Consider the following 16,649-nt stretch of genomic DNA (forward strand, 5'->3'; position numbering starts at 1 on the left):
CCTCAGATCAGCTGTAGAGGGAAAACCAAAAATAGAATTGTAGAAAAAAACTAAAACTAAAAATGGTAACGAAAAAACCAGAAACAAAAAAAAATGGAAACCAAAACCTAAAGTACATTTCTGCCTTTTTCACTTTGAAAATCACAACTACAATTTTCTCTTTTCGAGCGGCACAATTGTGCTTCTCACGGAAGCACATAGTTTGTTTTTTTCCTTTTCTGAGGAAGCACAACTGTGCTTTTCCTTCTCATGGAAGCACATGTTATGTTTTCTTTCTACAGGAAGCATAATTGTGCTTCTCGAGGAAGCATAGGCAGTGTTTTTTCCTTTTTCGGGGGAGCATATATATGCCTTTTCTTTTTTAGAAGCACAACTATGCTTCACTTCTTTCTGAAAAACAAAAAAAAAAGTCTACCAAACCTAAGAACAACCAAAAGGCCAAAAAAACGTAAAAAGATGAAAACCCAATAGTGCGTCCACGCGTGATATGTGGCAGCGGTTATTTGGTGCTTCTAGATCAAGAAAGTGACCTCTGAGGAGGCCTTCAAGTAGTGCCCCTTAATTAGTTGCTCCTGGGTTGCGTCATCCCTCAGGATCATATCACAATGAACTAGACTGGTCAGGATGCTCCAACAAACAATCTAGAATCCATACTTGATAGGATCAAGAATAAAAAAACATGATATCAAGAATAGCATATTGGAAGAATCTCAATCATTTTTCTTGATAACTTCTTCAACCTACGTATTTTTCATATAAATTGGATCAATTATTAATAAAATAAGTTCTATATCTCGCCTATTGTGAGACAAACCAACGCCTCACCTAAATGAGAGCATGTAGTCGGCCGGCATAGTAGTATTACATATGTTAGTTTCGTTAAAAAAAAACTCTCATTATTTTTAACTTTTCTTTACTTTTGTTTGTAATTTGAAATATTATATACACACATATATTAAAAACGAATGTTCATGAAATGTACATTTGTGGGATATTATTTTGTATAAATTTTTCAAAAGGTTCAGCGCACACTAAAAAAACATTAATGAATTTGCTGGTGCAATTTTTAAAATTATTCGTACCATTCAATTTTTTTGTGAAACTAAAATAATGTCACCTATGTAAAAATATATTCCGGAATTTTTTAAAAAGAATGTCCACGAAAATAGATATTTCTTTGCGTAATTTTAGGAAATATATGTACAATTGAAAATGTTGTTTATGACATGCAAAGTATTCCTGTATTTAAAAATATGTTCCATTATATCTATAAAAATAATTCACGAAATATAAAAAATTGTTTGTGCTGTTTCTGAAACAATTCAAATATATAAAATATTTTTTGCCATGTAGAAAAAAAATGGTCTACATATAGCAACTGTTTTCATGTTTCTAAACAATGTTCATGAAATTGTGAAAAGTATTCAAGCATGTGTTAAAAAATGTTCACTATGTATTGGAAAAATGGTCAATGTGCAGTTCCCAAATGTTCAACGTATATTCAGATAAAAATTCAACATTTATTTGAAAAGTACTTAATATGTATGTGAAAAATGTTCAACCTGTGTATGAATTTTTTTGAAGTATATTTAAAACACTAGACATGTATTTGAAAATAAAAAACAGATAAAAAAGGAAAATAATTTTTTTCCTCGAATAAGCACAAGCATGCGTATCATTCATTAAAAAAAGGAAAATAAAAATAAAAAGGGGAAATCACATCAAAGCTTGTGCATCTGATGTGTACCTATCGATAGAACATTCCAAAACCTCTCCTAGAAAGCTTTCGAACACCGAATTTTATTTGGCCGGCCAACTACTGGTGGCACCAGAGCCGAGAGGAGCGTACGTCTACAATAAGCAAGACATAGCTATCGTGGCAAGCTAGACACTCATCTCGCGTCAAGCGCCCCTGTGTTGATCCCGACCCAGGTAGCACGTCCTAACATATATTGTTTTCCATGCGTTGTCTACAAGCTAGCTAGCACAATCCTTAGTATAGGTTTTCCTTCTTTTTCCTTTTTATTTGTTTACTTTTCATTATATTTTCTGAATATATATATGAAATAAATTACATACATTTTCGAAATTTTCATTGATATTCATGCATTAAATAAACGTTCAGGAAATATAGAATAATTGTTCACAACAGTTATGAAAAATGTTTATACCATCAACTTTTTTAACATTTAATAATTTTGACTCGTCTTAAAATATTTTCGTGACATTATAAAAAATTATGAGACGCAAACATTTGTTTGCACAATTTATAAAAAGTTGAACCATTAAATAAAATTTTCATGACATTTAAAACAGTTCACACATTATAGAAAATATACACTATATTTAAGAAAAAATGTTCTAAATTTTGTTCTCCCAATTTTTAGAAATATTTAGGCCCTTAAAATAAGTTCATTAGCACGAAAAAAATATTCGCATGTTCAACCAGAAATGATCATCACATTTCTTAAAAATGTTAAATATGTGCTTTAAAATATATTTTGTGTATTAAAAATGTTCATAGTGTATTTACAATCATTCAACATGAATTTGGATGAATGGTAATTGTGTATTTGAAAAATGTTGCTCCTGTACCTAATTTGTTCCGTCCTACGTATGGAAAATATTCATTGTGTATTAAAAAAATAGTTGACACGTATTCGAGAAATGTAAAGTTAAACAAAGAGAAAGGGAAAATGACAATGAAAGACAAAAGATTAGAATGAAACTGATAAGCAAGTAAATAAAAATATGGGGGAGAAAAGGAGGAATCCCCGATCAAAAACCTTCTAAAAACCAAGTGAAAGGTTCCAAAACCGTTAAAGCCAGTGCAGCATATGCTTGTTCGGCCACGGTCCACTAAGTAATCACCAAAGGTGGGTACTCATTCGAGCTTGGTGTATTTCTTTTGCCTCAAAATAAATAACTAGACATTTCAAGCGCCGACTGGCGCTATCACACTCACACGCATGCTCAGTGGGCCATATCCCAATAACGATCTACGTCGCTCGCTTGCTTACACGCCAACTAAAAACCAACAAGTAATGGTTTCCTAAAAAACAATTTTTGGTTTTTCAAAATATTAGAATCGTACATTTGACAAATTCTCCCAGATTAAAAATGTCATCAAATCTAAAAAATGTTTGTGATATAAAAAGGTGAATTTGGAGAAACGTTAGCGTCTTTTGCAAATTTCATGAATTTTAACAAAAAGAGCCCGAATTTTAGAAATAATCTTGATTTTCAAAAAATCAAGAATTCTTAAAATGATCTTTGAAAAAAAAGTAAACCAAGAAGGATAGTTAAAAAAACCAGGAAACGCACCCCCAAGATGGGTCGGCCAGTTAGGAACGAAGAACGCCCAGAGCGGGAGGTGCGGGCCTTGTACACTATTTAGTGCAAATGTTATATCTCACTTATATAGAGTATAGCATCTGTCTCACGAGTAGGACGTTTCGGTGCCCAGACTCATCTGCACCTGGTTAGAAAAAATTCGTTAAAAAAAAAAATCCAAATTTTTTTTGTGCGGCAGACAATTTGATGCGTGAGTTCTGCTCCAAATTTCAAGTCGTTTGAACATCTGAGCAACTTCAGCAAAAAAGACAAATTGATCAAAAACAGTACATGAACAGTAAACATTTTTACAGACCCCAATTTGTCTTTTTTGCTGCGATCGACTCATATGTTCAAATGATTTGAAAATTGGAGAAAACCTCACGCATCAAATTATCTACCACGCACAAAAAATTGGGAATTTTTTTAAGTCTTCTAGTATTTCTTTTGATTTTTTTCGTCGGCATGGGTGCAGATGAGTTCAGGTGCAGAGATGGATTTTCCCTGTCTCACCCGCAAAGCCCCACGGCGACGACGCGTATGGTACGGCCGAGTAATGTGTGCATTTCTTCGTTCGGATCCTGATACCCTGAAGGCATGTCGTGAAGGCATTGCTTTGACCTTTGGACTTGAATCTCAGGAGATTGGACATTGCGATGGACTGTCAAAACGTGGTTAAGGACATCGTAGGTGGATGTATCTGGTGCACAGAGGCAATTGGTGCTATTGGTGTAACTTCGCCTATGAAAAAAGAGGCTCAAACTATGAAACCCACAATCTAACTAGTTTACTTCTTCGTTAGATTAGGATAGACACATATGGCTCAGTCTACCTCATGACTCTCCTTATATCCTGTTGATTATTATCAATAAGCGTAGCAGACTGTTCTAAAAAAAGTTCTTGTTGCGTTCGTTACCGTCTTTTGTTTGTTTTATCCTCGATTTCTTCGGGTTTTTGCTTTTCCTTATACTTCGCTTGTCTTTGTTTTTTCATCGGTTCTGTTTTTTCTTTCTTTCTTCATTATACTTTAGTTTCTTCTTTCTTTCTTGGTTTTCTCCGTGTTTCTTTTGTTTCTTTGCTGGGTTTTGCTTGCTAACACATGCCTACCTTTTCTCAGAACACAATGTACATTTTCAGTGCACACGTGAAACATTTTTTTAAAACATATTGTATATTTTATAAAAACATGATGCACATTTTATTTAAAATACATGTTTTGAACACTTTTTAAAATACACGATAACATTTTACATTGTATTAAATTTTGTAAATGTCATGAATATTTAAATGAAACACGAAAATATTTTTGAAATATCCCGTACATTTTAAAATTGCGAAGAAACATTTTTTAATCGACATGAACATAGTTTTACATCTGTATAAACATTTTTTTTAAACAAGTGAATATTTATTTTAAATTTTATACAGACATTTTTAATATTATGATTTTTTATCACGGAATCACTTTTTTGGTATACACTATTTTAAAATTCACATACATATTTTTTGAAATGTGAGAACATTTTTTCATTGCCAAGAACATTTTGTTAAATCATGTCAATTTTTTAATACTATGTTACTTTTTAAAATTTCGTTATTTTGTATAAAAATAAGTAAACGTCTGTTTTTCAATATATTCATTTGAAATAAAAGAAAGAGAGAAAGGGAAAAAAACAAGCTAGCCTGACACCGTGATGTCATCATGATATCAGTGTGGCCAATACAGGTCCCTGCTGGGTGGGCTCATCACCGGTTGCTATAGCCAGCAGTCGAACGCGGAAGGCTGACTTCTGCCTCGCTATAAGCAAGGCATAGCCCAGCCCACTATTTAGCAGCTTGTGCTGACGATTTTCCTTCATCCTGCCAGGACCTATAGGGAGTGAACATTGCCTATTTTAATGTGTAGATCGGGATAGCGAACATGAGCATTTTCTCTTGGTTCTTTCCATGGTTTTCAATTTAATTTTATTGGCAGTTCTTTATTAGAATTTGTGAACATTTTTTAGAAAATAGGAACATTTCCATGCAATTGTGAATAATTGTAAGTTTTTGTTAACATTTTATACATTCTGGAACATCTTTATATATTCATGACCATTTTCTAACCCTTGAATTTTAATATTCTTGAATTTTCTAGATTGTGGACCATTTTGCAATTCAAGAATGCATTTTTGACATTCAGAGGACACATTTAATTTCTGAATGGTTTTTGAAATTTGTGAAGTTTTTATTTAAAAAATTGGGATGTACATTCTTTCAGTGTTTGGAATTTGCCCCTCCGCTTGTCAACTACCTGGCATCTTTGTCGTGTATGTTGGATAGATTAGTAATTTTTTTGATTAATATCATTCATAAATAAATAATTAAGATGATAATAACTGCTGAAATATAGATGGTCTTTGGGGGCATGAAACAAATTCAAAAATAATAATCACTAAGGGGCCTCACAAGTGGACAGAATTTGAGACCCCTTTATAAGTGTTTCTTTTTCACATGTTGTTGGAACTTGAGAAAAGGAAGTGGTTTCCGCGCACTATTCCTCCGCCCACCACGCCACGCCTGCTCCGCGCGTGTTGTATTTCATGATCGAGCCAAGGCCAAACCTATGTCATGGGTACACTTAACTACCTCCTCGCGCACTGCCCACTGTCGAGAGCAGGCCTTCGAAACCCCACCTTTTGCGATCCTACACTCGGTGAAGGCCAATTAGGTTTTTGAGAGCGATTGCTCCCTCTTTTTCGTTTTCGAGCACTACTTCGTCACTTTCTCGTGTCCTTTGACATCACCATTTCGAGCGAAGCCGAGAAGAAGGCTGCCGCCACCGTCGCGGCTATGACTTGACTGATTGGAGAGTTTAATCCGCTTATCGCTCTACTGTTTATTCCCATGTTCAATGCCGTGTTCATGATTTATTTTAGTGTTATATTAACAAAAAAATGTTAATTAATCTAATAATAACAATATTAATCTCATACCGATATCTAAACATGTGAGCTCATACTAGACATAGAAGTGGAGCATCCATGAAAACGACAAGCATGCCTAGCACATGATTAACATATCACACCCGTCAGTTGGCCAGCACAAAAGCCATGGCGGCAAAAACTTCTGCTGTGTCATGAACTATTGTGATGTCCAGGAGGTCGAGGACGTAGTCGAAGTAGAGGAACAACAGCGAGCAATTGCACCTGAGACGCTCCCCGGAAACCCAATCGCCCTTCTCCTAGTGCAGGATCTCAAATGACAGGGTTTTGGAGGCCTACTCTCTCGTACAGTCGTGCACGTAGTCAACGGAATGGAATCGCCGGAAGTAGTGGCGGCGAGAGAAACGACGATGGGTTCTGCATGAGGAGGCAAAACAGATGCGATCTGATCTAGGTGACGACGTCTCGGTTTTGTGGCGCCTTCGTTAATAACTCGTAATTAATTGTCACTTAAATATTCATTCCTGACAGGCAAAATAAAAGTGCAGGCATGGCACATGTTTGAGCTCTCGCCTCGTCAATCAAACACTGCGAGCGAGGCGAGGCGGGCGGCGGAGGAGTAGTGTGTGTATATCACCCCTAAACTCAAGCTCCCATAGAATTGAAAATAGAAATGGAATCTCTTATAAGAAGGTCTCAGCTATTCTCCACTAACATAATGGGACTAAACTTCCGACGATGCTACGAAACCCCACATGAGCCTTTGAGATTTTTTTAGAAATTATGTCATCTATGCACCCAAGACCCATCTATAATTCAACATGCTGCAATGTGTAGTTTCTGTACATTCTCCTTGGATTCCTGTGTATACCATTGACCCCTGGGAGGGACAAAGGCAGGAGAAAATCGACCAGACATGCATCCATGTGTATGCAGGTTTTGCAGATGTAGATCTGAAATTCTCATGGAAATTCCTGACAGCTGGCAAGAATTTCGCGTAGGGTTGACTGATCTGGTTGATAATTATCTCACATCTCACTTGCCCAAGTTCAGATCCGCATACGCTTCGACTAACCGAATTGATCAACTAGCCGTTTTATTATGCGGCTGGAGCAAGCAGCTAAAACATGCACCATGCATGACAGCAAGTTACTGATTGCCATCACATGCATGTTACGTGCATTCACCGCCTGAAAGAACGGTGGATCGGAGCAGAAGCAAACATGCATGCCAAACAAGTCGCCGATCACATGCCAACATGGAACCTAATTAAGAGCTTGATTAGATCAGGAAGGATAATATCTTAGATAGCAATTGTACTGCCACATGTACACACGATACATCTCGAGGTTGTTCGTTGTTGAGTAGTTCATTTTTTTAAACGGTCACGGGAGGGAAGAACTTCTTCACCTGAATATATTATCACTCTAATGTAGTACTATATTCCATTGTGGGATTGCTAAAACTCAGTCGATTGGGACTTAACGAAGTCTCAGTCGATGCGATCTTACGTGGAGATCCGTGTAAAAAAATTCTTCTTCTTTTATATATGTTCTATTACTTAACTGAGACTTGGTTAAGTCTTAGTCGACCGAGATCTAGCCACACCTTTTACATTACAAGAGGGACTTAAATCTAGATGAGAGATAAAGCTGCCAAGACTTGGCCGTCCTTTGACGTAATGTTTTTGACCTAAAGATCAGAGAAACATCTAGCACAATGTTTCTAACAGTCATCCTGCAAGGTGATTTTCGTCATGGAAGACTAGAACATTATGAGAGTCCCATATTTTTCAAAGAATGATGAGTGATACAAGAAGGCCAAATGTTGGGGTCGAGGCTGTCGGGAGCTGCAGCCTCCGAAATAAGGTCTAAAGATCGATGGAGGCGGCACGAATCCTATGTCGATCCACATTTAAGACGCGGCCGGGCAGAGAAGAGCGATGTGTGCAACGTCTTCACAAGGAGCATCGCAGCTGGGGCATGAAAGGCGAGTAGATGATTAGCAAGTATACATGATGCACAGCAGCACATTCTGTTGAAGCAACTAAGCCACGACCATCGGTACGAGAGGGACTCGCTGTAGAGAGAGGTGAATTTTTCTTCAATTGCGTATGGTATTACATGTATATATGCATATATACATGTGGAGGGGGGGGGGGGGGGGGGGGGGGGGGGCACTGATACTGATTACTGAATGATCACTAAATTGAATTACACAGATATATGACAACATACATACATATATATATGTGCAAGTGCAACACACACTGGCATGCATGCAGAGCAAGCCACTAGCTATCTACCTGGCTGAGAGGTCAATGGATCCACTCCAGCGTAAGCGATGGCCAGAGCTACCCACAAGCAGCTGAATACAATTTACGTACGTACTCGAATATATTGGACGAAGAAAAGAAACCGGGCCGGTGCTAAACACAGCTAATTACGGCCGGGCAAAAGAAACCGCAGAAACAAACGATGCGTGGCTCGAGCTCGAGCTCGACAGTCCGTCAAAACGTCGCGTCCTCGCAAGCCAACGGGCGAATGAATGATTACACCTGCATGCAGGCGTGCTCCGAGCAGGTCATCATGGCGCTGGCGGACATGCTGGCCGCCGGGTCGACGACCTCGCCGACGCAGCCGCCGCCGACGGACTGCTGCGGCGCCGGGGCCGCCGTTGGCGGGACTTCGGGCACGGCCGCCGTGACGATGGTGCTGAGCTGCTGCTGGTGCTGGTTGGAGACCCTCTTGCAGCTGGGCGCGACGACCGCGGGCGGCGCGCAGGCGGCGGCGGCGTCGAGGTGCGTGACGAGCGGGATGACGGGGAGGTTGTCGCAGGTGCAGACCTCGATCATGAAGCCGTCGGGGTCGTGGAAGAAGATCTGGTCGACGTGGATGCCGCCCTCCTCCACCCGCCGCTGCACGTACCGGATGCCCAGCTCCTTGAGCCGCCGCTGCACCGCCTCCATGCTCTCGCACTGCAATGCATACGATACCAATCAACGCATGACACGTCAGCCCACGAACCACGCACTCCCAGCCACACAACGAATCATCTCCATCCACATGCACACACACACACATGACACGTATCCTTGTTGTTGGATCTATCTATCCTCTCGCGCGCAAACCATCACATCACATTATCACATGTAATCTAGCTAGGCGAAACACTATAAGCACAAGGCACACTATACGCAAGGTGTTTGCTAGCGCTAGACAGTGGACACTGTATGCATAATATGCGCATGTGACCTGTCACAGTCCAGCTCACGCATGTGTCCACCGTGTCGCGCTCCATCACGGTAGCTCACGGGGGGCTCCGTATCCAGTCCGGCCGGGTGGAGAATCGCTCTCCAGTGTGCATGTGCATTGAGACAGAAAGGAAATTGTGCAACCACAGTGGCACACACGGAGTAGACGGGCACGACGAAAGTCTAGCCAGTAGAGCCACTGGCGCACGACGAGATCTAGCTGAAGTGCCGTGATCAACGTGGGTGCAACTGCAGAGAGCATATGGAGGCATCGCGATGGTGATACGGTGTACACTGTGCATGTATTCCCCAGGTCAGGACTCAGGACTTTATTTTATGCTAGTATGATTGTTATCGTGAGATCAAGGGTGGACATGCATGCGTGCATGGTGATGGCGCCGCATGATCGTGCATGTGGATGCATTCCTCATGGGCTGATTTTCAACTCGAGATCTCACTTGAATTAATATATACGTACTAGCTACGTACTCCACCATGTAGTAACTATGTTCTGGTGTTGTGTTTGTTAAGTGTAGTTGAGCTGGAAGCATCCTTGGATCGAGATCTGTTTGTTTGGACGCATCCAATATGAATGGAGCCGTGCGTTTCACAATTCACATCCACACCCTGGAACAGATGGTGAGAAGGTTCTGAGCGCTACCACTCTAGCTACTCCGATTGACATTGGCCAAGAATAACCAACTAGAGCAATGCTCATTAGCTACTCTATAGCGACTAGCTGTACATATATTTGACCATGGATCTCGGTTGTCGTTTCTCAGCTTGACGACGTACGTACGTACGAGGTGGATCAGATCGACGCCACTTGTGTTGTACCTGGCGAACAAATCCGGAAGGAGGAAGGAGAGAAGTCGATCTCTGTGGGATGGAAGGAGACGGGAACGGCTTGGCTGTACTTAGTTTGGCCGATCGAGCGTGGTCACAAGATGACAACCAGAAGCAATTCCAGCCGTCTCTTCTCACATGGATCGATCTGCTTCTCGAAGAATTGGGTAGACTATTCTATTTCTAACTAGTGCAAGTTGCATGTGTCGTGTGAGGTACAGGCCAGGGTGTGGGCAGTGCAACTGTCTGTTTTTTCTTTCTTTCCTTTTGTGCTTCTGACGACACTTGCTACAGGAGCTACTGCTCTGAATAACAATGGGCAGAAGAATGAGCAGAAGTGCGGCAATGGTGGTGGTTGTATTGGTATAGTACCGTGGTGAAGGAGATGTGATTGTCCTTGGGGTTGATCTCCGTCTTCTGGGGCGGCAGGCTCTCCAGGTCCTCCGCCTGCAGCAGGTGCACGCCGATGCCGAAGTTGAACAGCCTGAAAAATCCGGCGGTCATTCCATGTGTCAGTGGCGGACCTAGAAATATGTTAGTGCCCCACACCGCCGGCCGATGGATGGATGGAACCCACGTACCATGCGCCGTCGAAGTCGAAGGAGCCCGGGCGGCGGATCTGGATGAAGCCGAGGACGTCGCGGTAGAAGCTGAGCGAGCTCTCCAGCGACCGGCACACCACGGAGATGTGGTTCAGCGACGCCAGCGGCAGCGCCCGGTGACCCCCCTGCGCCGCCGCCGCCGCCGCCTTGTTCACGCCGGCCGACGCCGTGTTCACCATCCTCACGTGCTCAAAAGCCTTTCCTTCTTGTTGGAGTGTTGTTCTTTTCCGAGAACCCCGCCAACCCAGCTGCCCTGTATATGTAGCTGCGGGCCGGCTGCCAAGCTCCGTCACACACTCACGCTACTCTCTAGGTAGCTGCAGATCAGTTTACTGACCAGTCGCCGAGATCGATGGAATGGACTCGGTGGAGACAATGGCCGACCGCCGCGTGTAGGTAGCTTGCTCCGGCGAAGACGTACGCGCCGGACTCCAGGGAGGAAGTGGACGCGCGTACGACTCGATGGAGGGAAGGAAGGTAGTGGCTGTGGCTACGGGTGAGAGCCTGTGAGCTGCAAGAGAGCTCGAGGGTGGTATATATAGAGAGAGATTAGAGAGAGCTCGCACATGCGATGCGCCGACAGCTACTCAGCTAGGTAGGTTGACGAAAAGTGCAAGACCCTCCCCCAGTGAGATCGATAAGCGGCCGGGCTATTCGTGCTAGAGAGTACATACACACAATAAAGGAGCGAGATCCATATACGCGCCGCGGGATAAAATCAAAATTTTAAATAGCGCGCTAAACGCTATAGCGTGCTATAGCACGCTATTTATAATGTTTGTTCATTTGTTTGAACCAAAGTCTTTTAACGCAAGACCTTTTGTAAACGCTATAGCGTGCTATAACGAAGCTATAACGGGCTATTTAAAACCATGGATAAAATATCAGCCAGCTCCATGAGAGTGAGGCGAGAACAAATGATTTTTTCAAAAAGGGCAAGAGCAGATGATGGTGTGCTATGATTTTGTTGTCTGTGCATAAGAGCATCATTGCGTCGTGCTCCTCGTTTTTAGCTAGTTGCGCGTTGTCCAATTATGTTCTCCTTTTTCCTTTTCATGATACCCCCACCACCTGGCTACCAAACACATATTCACAACAACAACAACAACAACAACAACAACAACAACAACAACAACAACAACAACAACAACAACAACAACAACCATCTGATCTCTACACTGAGATTCACCAAAACCGTTTGCGGAAACAGAGGTCCGAACACATACATTACATGGAAAATTGACACGACGACGACTGCAAGTTTCACTGACACTGACCTACTTGAGCTAGATCACCTAGTTAATTTCAAGCCAATAAGTTCGTGCCGTTGTGATGATCACCTGCAACCGGAATTCATCGGACAAAGTAAACCGCCTCAACGACAATCATGTGGTGCCATGACTCACGAGTGATGTTGTATCATGTGGGGTAGTGCTCGTTTAGGGGCCTAGTGCCAAGCCAAGTGATCCCCAAAAGGAGTCATGGTGCCTATTGGTGATGACAAATACCCTGCTTGAGAAATTCTAGTTTTTCTCTTGGAGAAATGACATATTTTGATTCTCATGAAACCCCTTTTTTTGGAAGGTAGTCATGAGACCCTTCGAGATTGCATATTGTGTATATATAGAAATAGGTTTTATTGCAAAAAATATACCTAGAGTGATACTAGAACACTTTGAATTGATAGGAGAGAATGCAAGGAAAAGACTCTAGTCGTGAGCGAGCTGGAGTCTGGTTTCCGCATTCCCTCATCTCGGACATACTAGGAGGCGAGGGGAACCGCGTAAGAACACTCGGAGAGCAATTTCAATTGTCTTCTCTATTTGTGTTTCATGTGTCCTAAAGGTATAGACGCGATGGTAGAGGCAATGTCAAGTGGAATAAAAGTCCACCACTCTAACCCCGTCTTAGTCACGACTGGCACCGAAGAGTATGTGGTGTGTCTGGACCACAAATCAATGGCTACCGATTTGGTGGTGTCATCCGATGCTTCGGCCTAATTAACTTGGCAGTTGTGGGTTTGTTTTATGCACTGATGTTTTAGTTTCATTCCTTTGTATGGTCTTTTTATTCGACCTTATTGTGATGATGCAGTAGTGAGGCCGCTTACATTGCAAGAAGTGTGTCTGTGGCCACGACGTGTCTAGCAACCTAAGTTTCTTATCTATTGGAGATGGATGAGTCATGCGGCAATGTAAAACCTTTATGCTTATGTTGGATTTGGTTTTCACAGTTTTATGGTTGGAAATGTGAAGGAAAAATCGAGATGCGAAAGGTGAAGCTAGGACGACTACCCCGAAGTACCTTGATGTAACATTTTGTTTCAGCGAATGTCTTTACTGATTGTGCCTGTTTCACTGTGTAAAATCTGTTGCTCATTGTTTGAATAATCTATAAAATCTGGTCCTTTTTACTCATAAAAATATAATTTTACTGTTTCGGCACATATTTCCTGAAGATATTGCTGCCTGAATAACCGATAGAGCACCCTGCTGCTGGTACTTTCAAACCATTACATCAATTAGTACTTCCTACGTCCGAAAATACTTGTAAAAAATACATGTATTTTAACTTTAGATACATTCATTTTTTATTTATTTTTAATAAATATTTTCGGACGGAAGGAGTATCCTTTTGTATGCTCCCACGTGCCACAGGGGGTAAGGAAGAGTGTGCATAAATATAAGCGCAATCACATATATGTTCTGCATATACTTCCATTGCAGAAAAGAACAGCCATATGTTTCCACTGCATAAATAAAGAACATTTATATATGCGTGTCAGTGTGTGTTTTTGAAGCGCATGCTGGGACTGGGACTCTGGGAGGGATAGCATGCAGCATCGCTATCAGGTCACCCCTCCGTGTCCCCCACGCGAACGTACTGCGCGTATGCAAAGGGGGTTTGGCCGGACACGCGGTGCTGACCGGCCGGGCTGGGCCGTCGACAGCGCACGTTTTCCTCGAGGAGCGTTACCCGTGTACGTACGCTGAAGCATGTGGAGGCCTTATCGAGTGTGTCTGGCCGCCCCGTCAGCTCGCTCCATGGCTGCCAACCCGTAGAGCTCCAGCAATGGCTAGTTGCCTACTTGCACTTGAGACTTGGGATTCAATCAATCACTGTACAGCTGTTTCAGGTCTCTGGACTGAAAGTTTAGGCCCAACATTCCAAAAAGTGGCTTTTTGTGAGGAAGCAACGATGAGCAGCATGTGGATTTATCATTTCTAGCTTATCAAGTATTTGGTTATTTCCTAACGAACAAATGTCGGTCCCCTTTTCCCTTCCCACCCTCCCATCCCCATTTCTTTTATCGAATGGACCATAAGAGCATCAACAACCGGGCACCTCAAACCACCCTCATACGCCCAGGCAGACGGCTCGGTCATTGACAGGTCAAAAAAGTCCGATCCAGATGGGCGCCTCAAACTGGCCTCAAACGCCGGACTGACCGACACCCTTCGTATCCATCCTAAATATGAGACGGATACGGGGAGGCTCGGGCTCATCCGCCACGTTGGACCCGGCCCACCCGACCCCACATATATTTGTTCACATCCGCTCCCCAGACCGAACCCTAGGCACTCCACTCCAGTCCGCCACTCAAGCTTACGTCCGACTATCTCGGACATGGCGGGTAGCGGATCCGAGTCCTACACCTCCAGATCTGTTGACTCCGAGCTCATCCGCGCGGCCCCGAGGAGGAGATGACTGTGGGCTCCGTCGCTCTCAGGATGAGGCTGCCCCACGACAACGCTCGGACTCCTTCGATCGGAAATTCATTGTATCTGCCCAAATGACGCATGGATCTGCTGTGATGTGTGCCGCCGCTGCCTCACCAGAGGCGGTGTGGTCCGTTTGGCGTCCGAACGCGGTGGCGGACGCGCAACCCCTTTGTTGGCGCGTTGAGCCGGAGGTGAATGCATGGGCGTCGTCCGAAGCAAATATGGCACGGCGTGCCCGTCGTGCGAGGCAGCATGCGCGGGAGATAGCAATAGCCCTTGCGGCTGTGGACGTTGGCGAGGGGAGTCGCATTCTTCGGCGCCCCGTATGGTGCACGAGTCCGAGCACCGTAACCGCGTCGTGGTGGACGTCACAGGCTCCTCCCAGGACGGATCCATCATCGATCTCACATCCACTGGCACTGTCAAGGTTTCAGGCTCCGACGAGAAAGAGTAGGGCATGAGAGAAGGCGGCGCCTTGAGTCCGGTGAGCCGATGTGTGTTCCATGTCCTACTCTACCTCACCGGTGACCGGACCAACACTTCGAGGGGGGCAGCCGGCGGCGGGACATGGGCACGGCAGAGTCGAAACGTGCTTCGCTTAGATTAGGTTTATGTTGCATGTAATAGTATGAATTTGAGGTTTCTAAATTGAGGTATCGAGTTGGGGAAGAGATTGTTGAGGGACTGACTAGTCACTATCCGCGGACGCGCTTGGGTGCATCCGTGGGTGTTTGAGGGATCGGATTTGTTGTGTCCGGCCGTAGATGCTCTAACTACAAAAAACACAACAGTCACATAGGGTGAGTTGTCCGGTATTTTTATGAAAAACTTGACCAAGAAAGAAGATTGCATTCAGGTCCCTCATGGTTTCTTCATTGTAGCCATAGTGTTGTCAATTATCTTCTCTTGAGTACGCCGAAGATCGAGGCTCTCACGATGATTAAGTGGTAAGATCTTTTTTAGGCAGAGACAGTAGAACAATAGTTCTACGGTAAATTTTCATTAATATAACCCAAAGTAGCTATGTACAAAGAAAAATAAAATACAAGGGGAAGGATGAATCCCTCTATCCAACGCCTGTTCTAGGAAACATAATAAAGATTAAAAATCAGGTTAATCTTGACTCAATCCATCCTTGAAGAACTTGATGTAGTTGCTGCTTAGTTCTGAATTTGAGCAGCTCTAGATCTTTCGTGGGTTGCAATTTCCAGAAGGTGATGCTGTGGCTTATATGTTTGAATATTTTGTTGTTTCTCTGCATCCAAATATGCCAGCAACTCATAATAACTATGCTCATAGCCAAGCCAGTAGTTCGATCAAGGCCAAGTTGTTTTCCTGGATAACAGAAATATCTCTTTTTTGTTGGGAGTGATCATATCCCAGCATTGGAGAGCAAACTTACAGTCCCAGAAAAGATGTGTGTGTGTGTGGGGGGGGGGGGGGGGGGGGGGGAGGGGGTCTCATCCACATGCTCATCAGAAAGTTCACATAGGTATAGGAGGGCATATATAAGGACTTTCTGTGAAGAAGGCTTTTGATATTCAATCTGTCAAGTGCAACAAAACATCAGAAGATTTTGTATCTCTGGACAACTGAAGATTTCCAAATCTTGTTAAAAATGGGAGAAACCATTTCCACCTGCATTAGGATGTTGTACATCTTGGCAGTAGAAAAATTAGCAGAGTTCCAAGGATACTGGCATGTATCATCACTGTTGGGGAATCTGGTCTGGTTCAATGTTCATTGCACCTCTTGAAATTGATCAAAGGCCTGAATAGACAGTGTCATGTACAAGATTCCTTCAAAGCTTTCAGTCTCAACCACTTGTCAAACAGAGATGGATTTATCAATGGTAAAAGAGAATAATACTCGGGATATTGGATATTAAGGGGTGTGCTGTTCCATTTGTCATGCTAGAAAAGTACAGATCTTCCTTGTCCCACACTGCAAGATGCCATGGATTTGAAAC

The 16,649-nt window shown here is 43.0% G+C and overlaps 1 protein-coding gene across 1 annotated transcript; it reads right to left on the bottom strand.

Annotated features, from left to right (window-relative positions):
• Positions 1 to 8,443: 8,443 nt before the first annotated feature.
• LOC125543204 (glyoxylase I 4-like) lies at positions 8,444 to 11,470 on the bottom strand. Its single transcript, XM_048706471.1, has 3 exons — positions 10,938 to 11,470; positions 10,729 to 10,840; positions 8,444 to 9,234 (listed from the first exon to the last, which is right to left on the bottom strand). Exons 1-3 carry the CDS (start codon positions 11,135 to 11,137, stop codon positions 8,809 to 8,811), a joined length of 738 nt encoding a protein of 245 aa, XP_048562428.1. The 5' UTR covers positions 11,138 to 11,470; the 3' UTR covers positions 8,444 to 8,808.
• Between the last annotated feature and the right edge of the window lie 5,179 nt (positions 11,471 to 16,649).

Source organism: Triticum urartu, chromosome 3 (genome assembly GCF_003073215.2).
Source record: "Triticum urartu cultivar G1812 chromosome 3, Tu2.1, whole genome shotgun sequence".
In the NCBI taxonomy this organism is placed as follows: domain Eukaryota; kingdom Viridiplantae; phylum Streptophyta; class Magnoliopsida; order Poales; family Poaceae; genus Triticum; species Triticum urartu.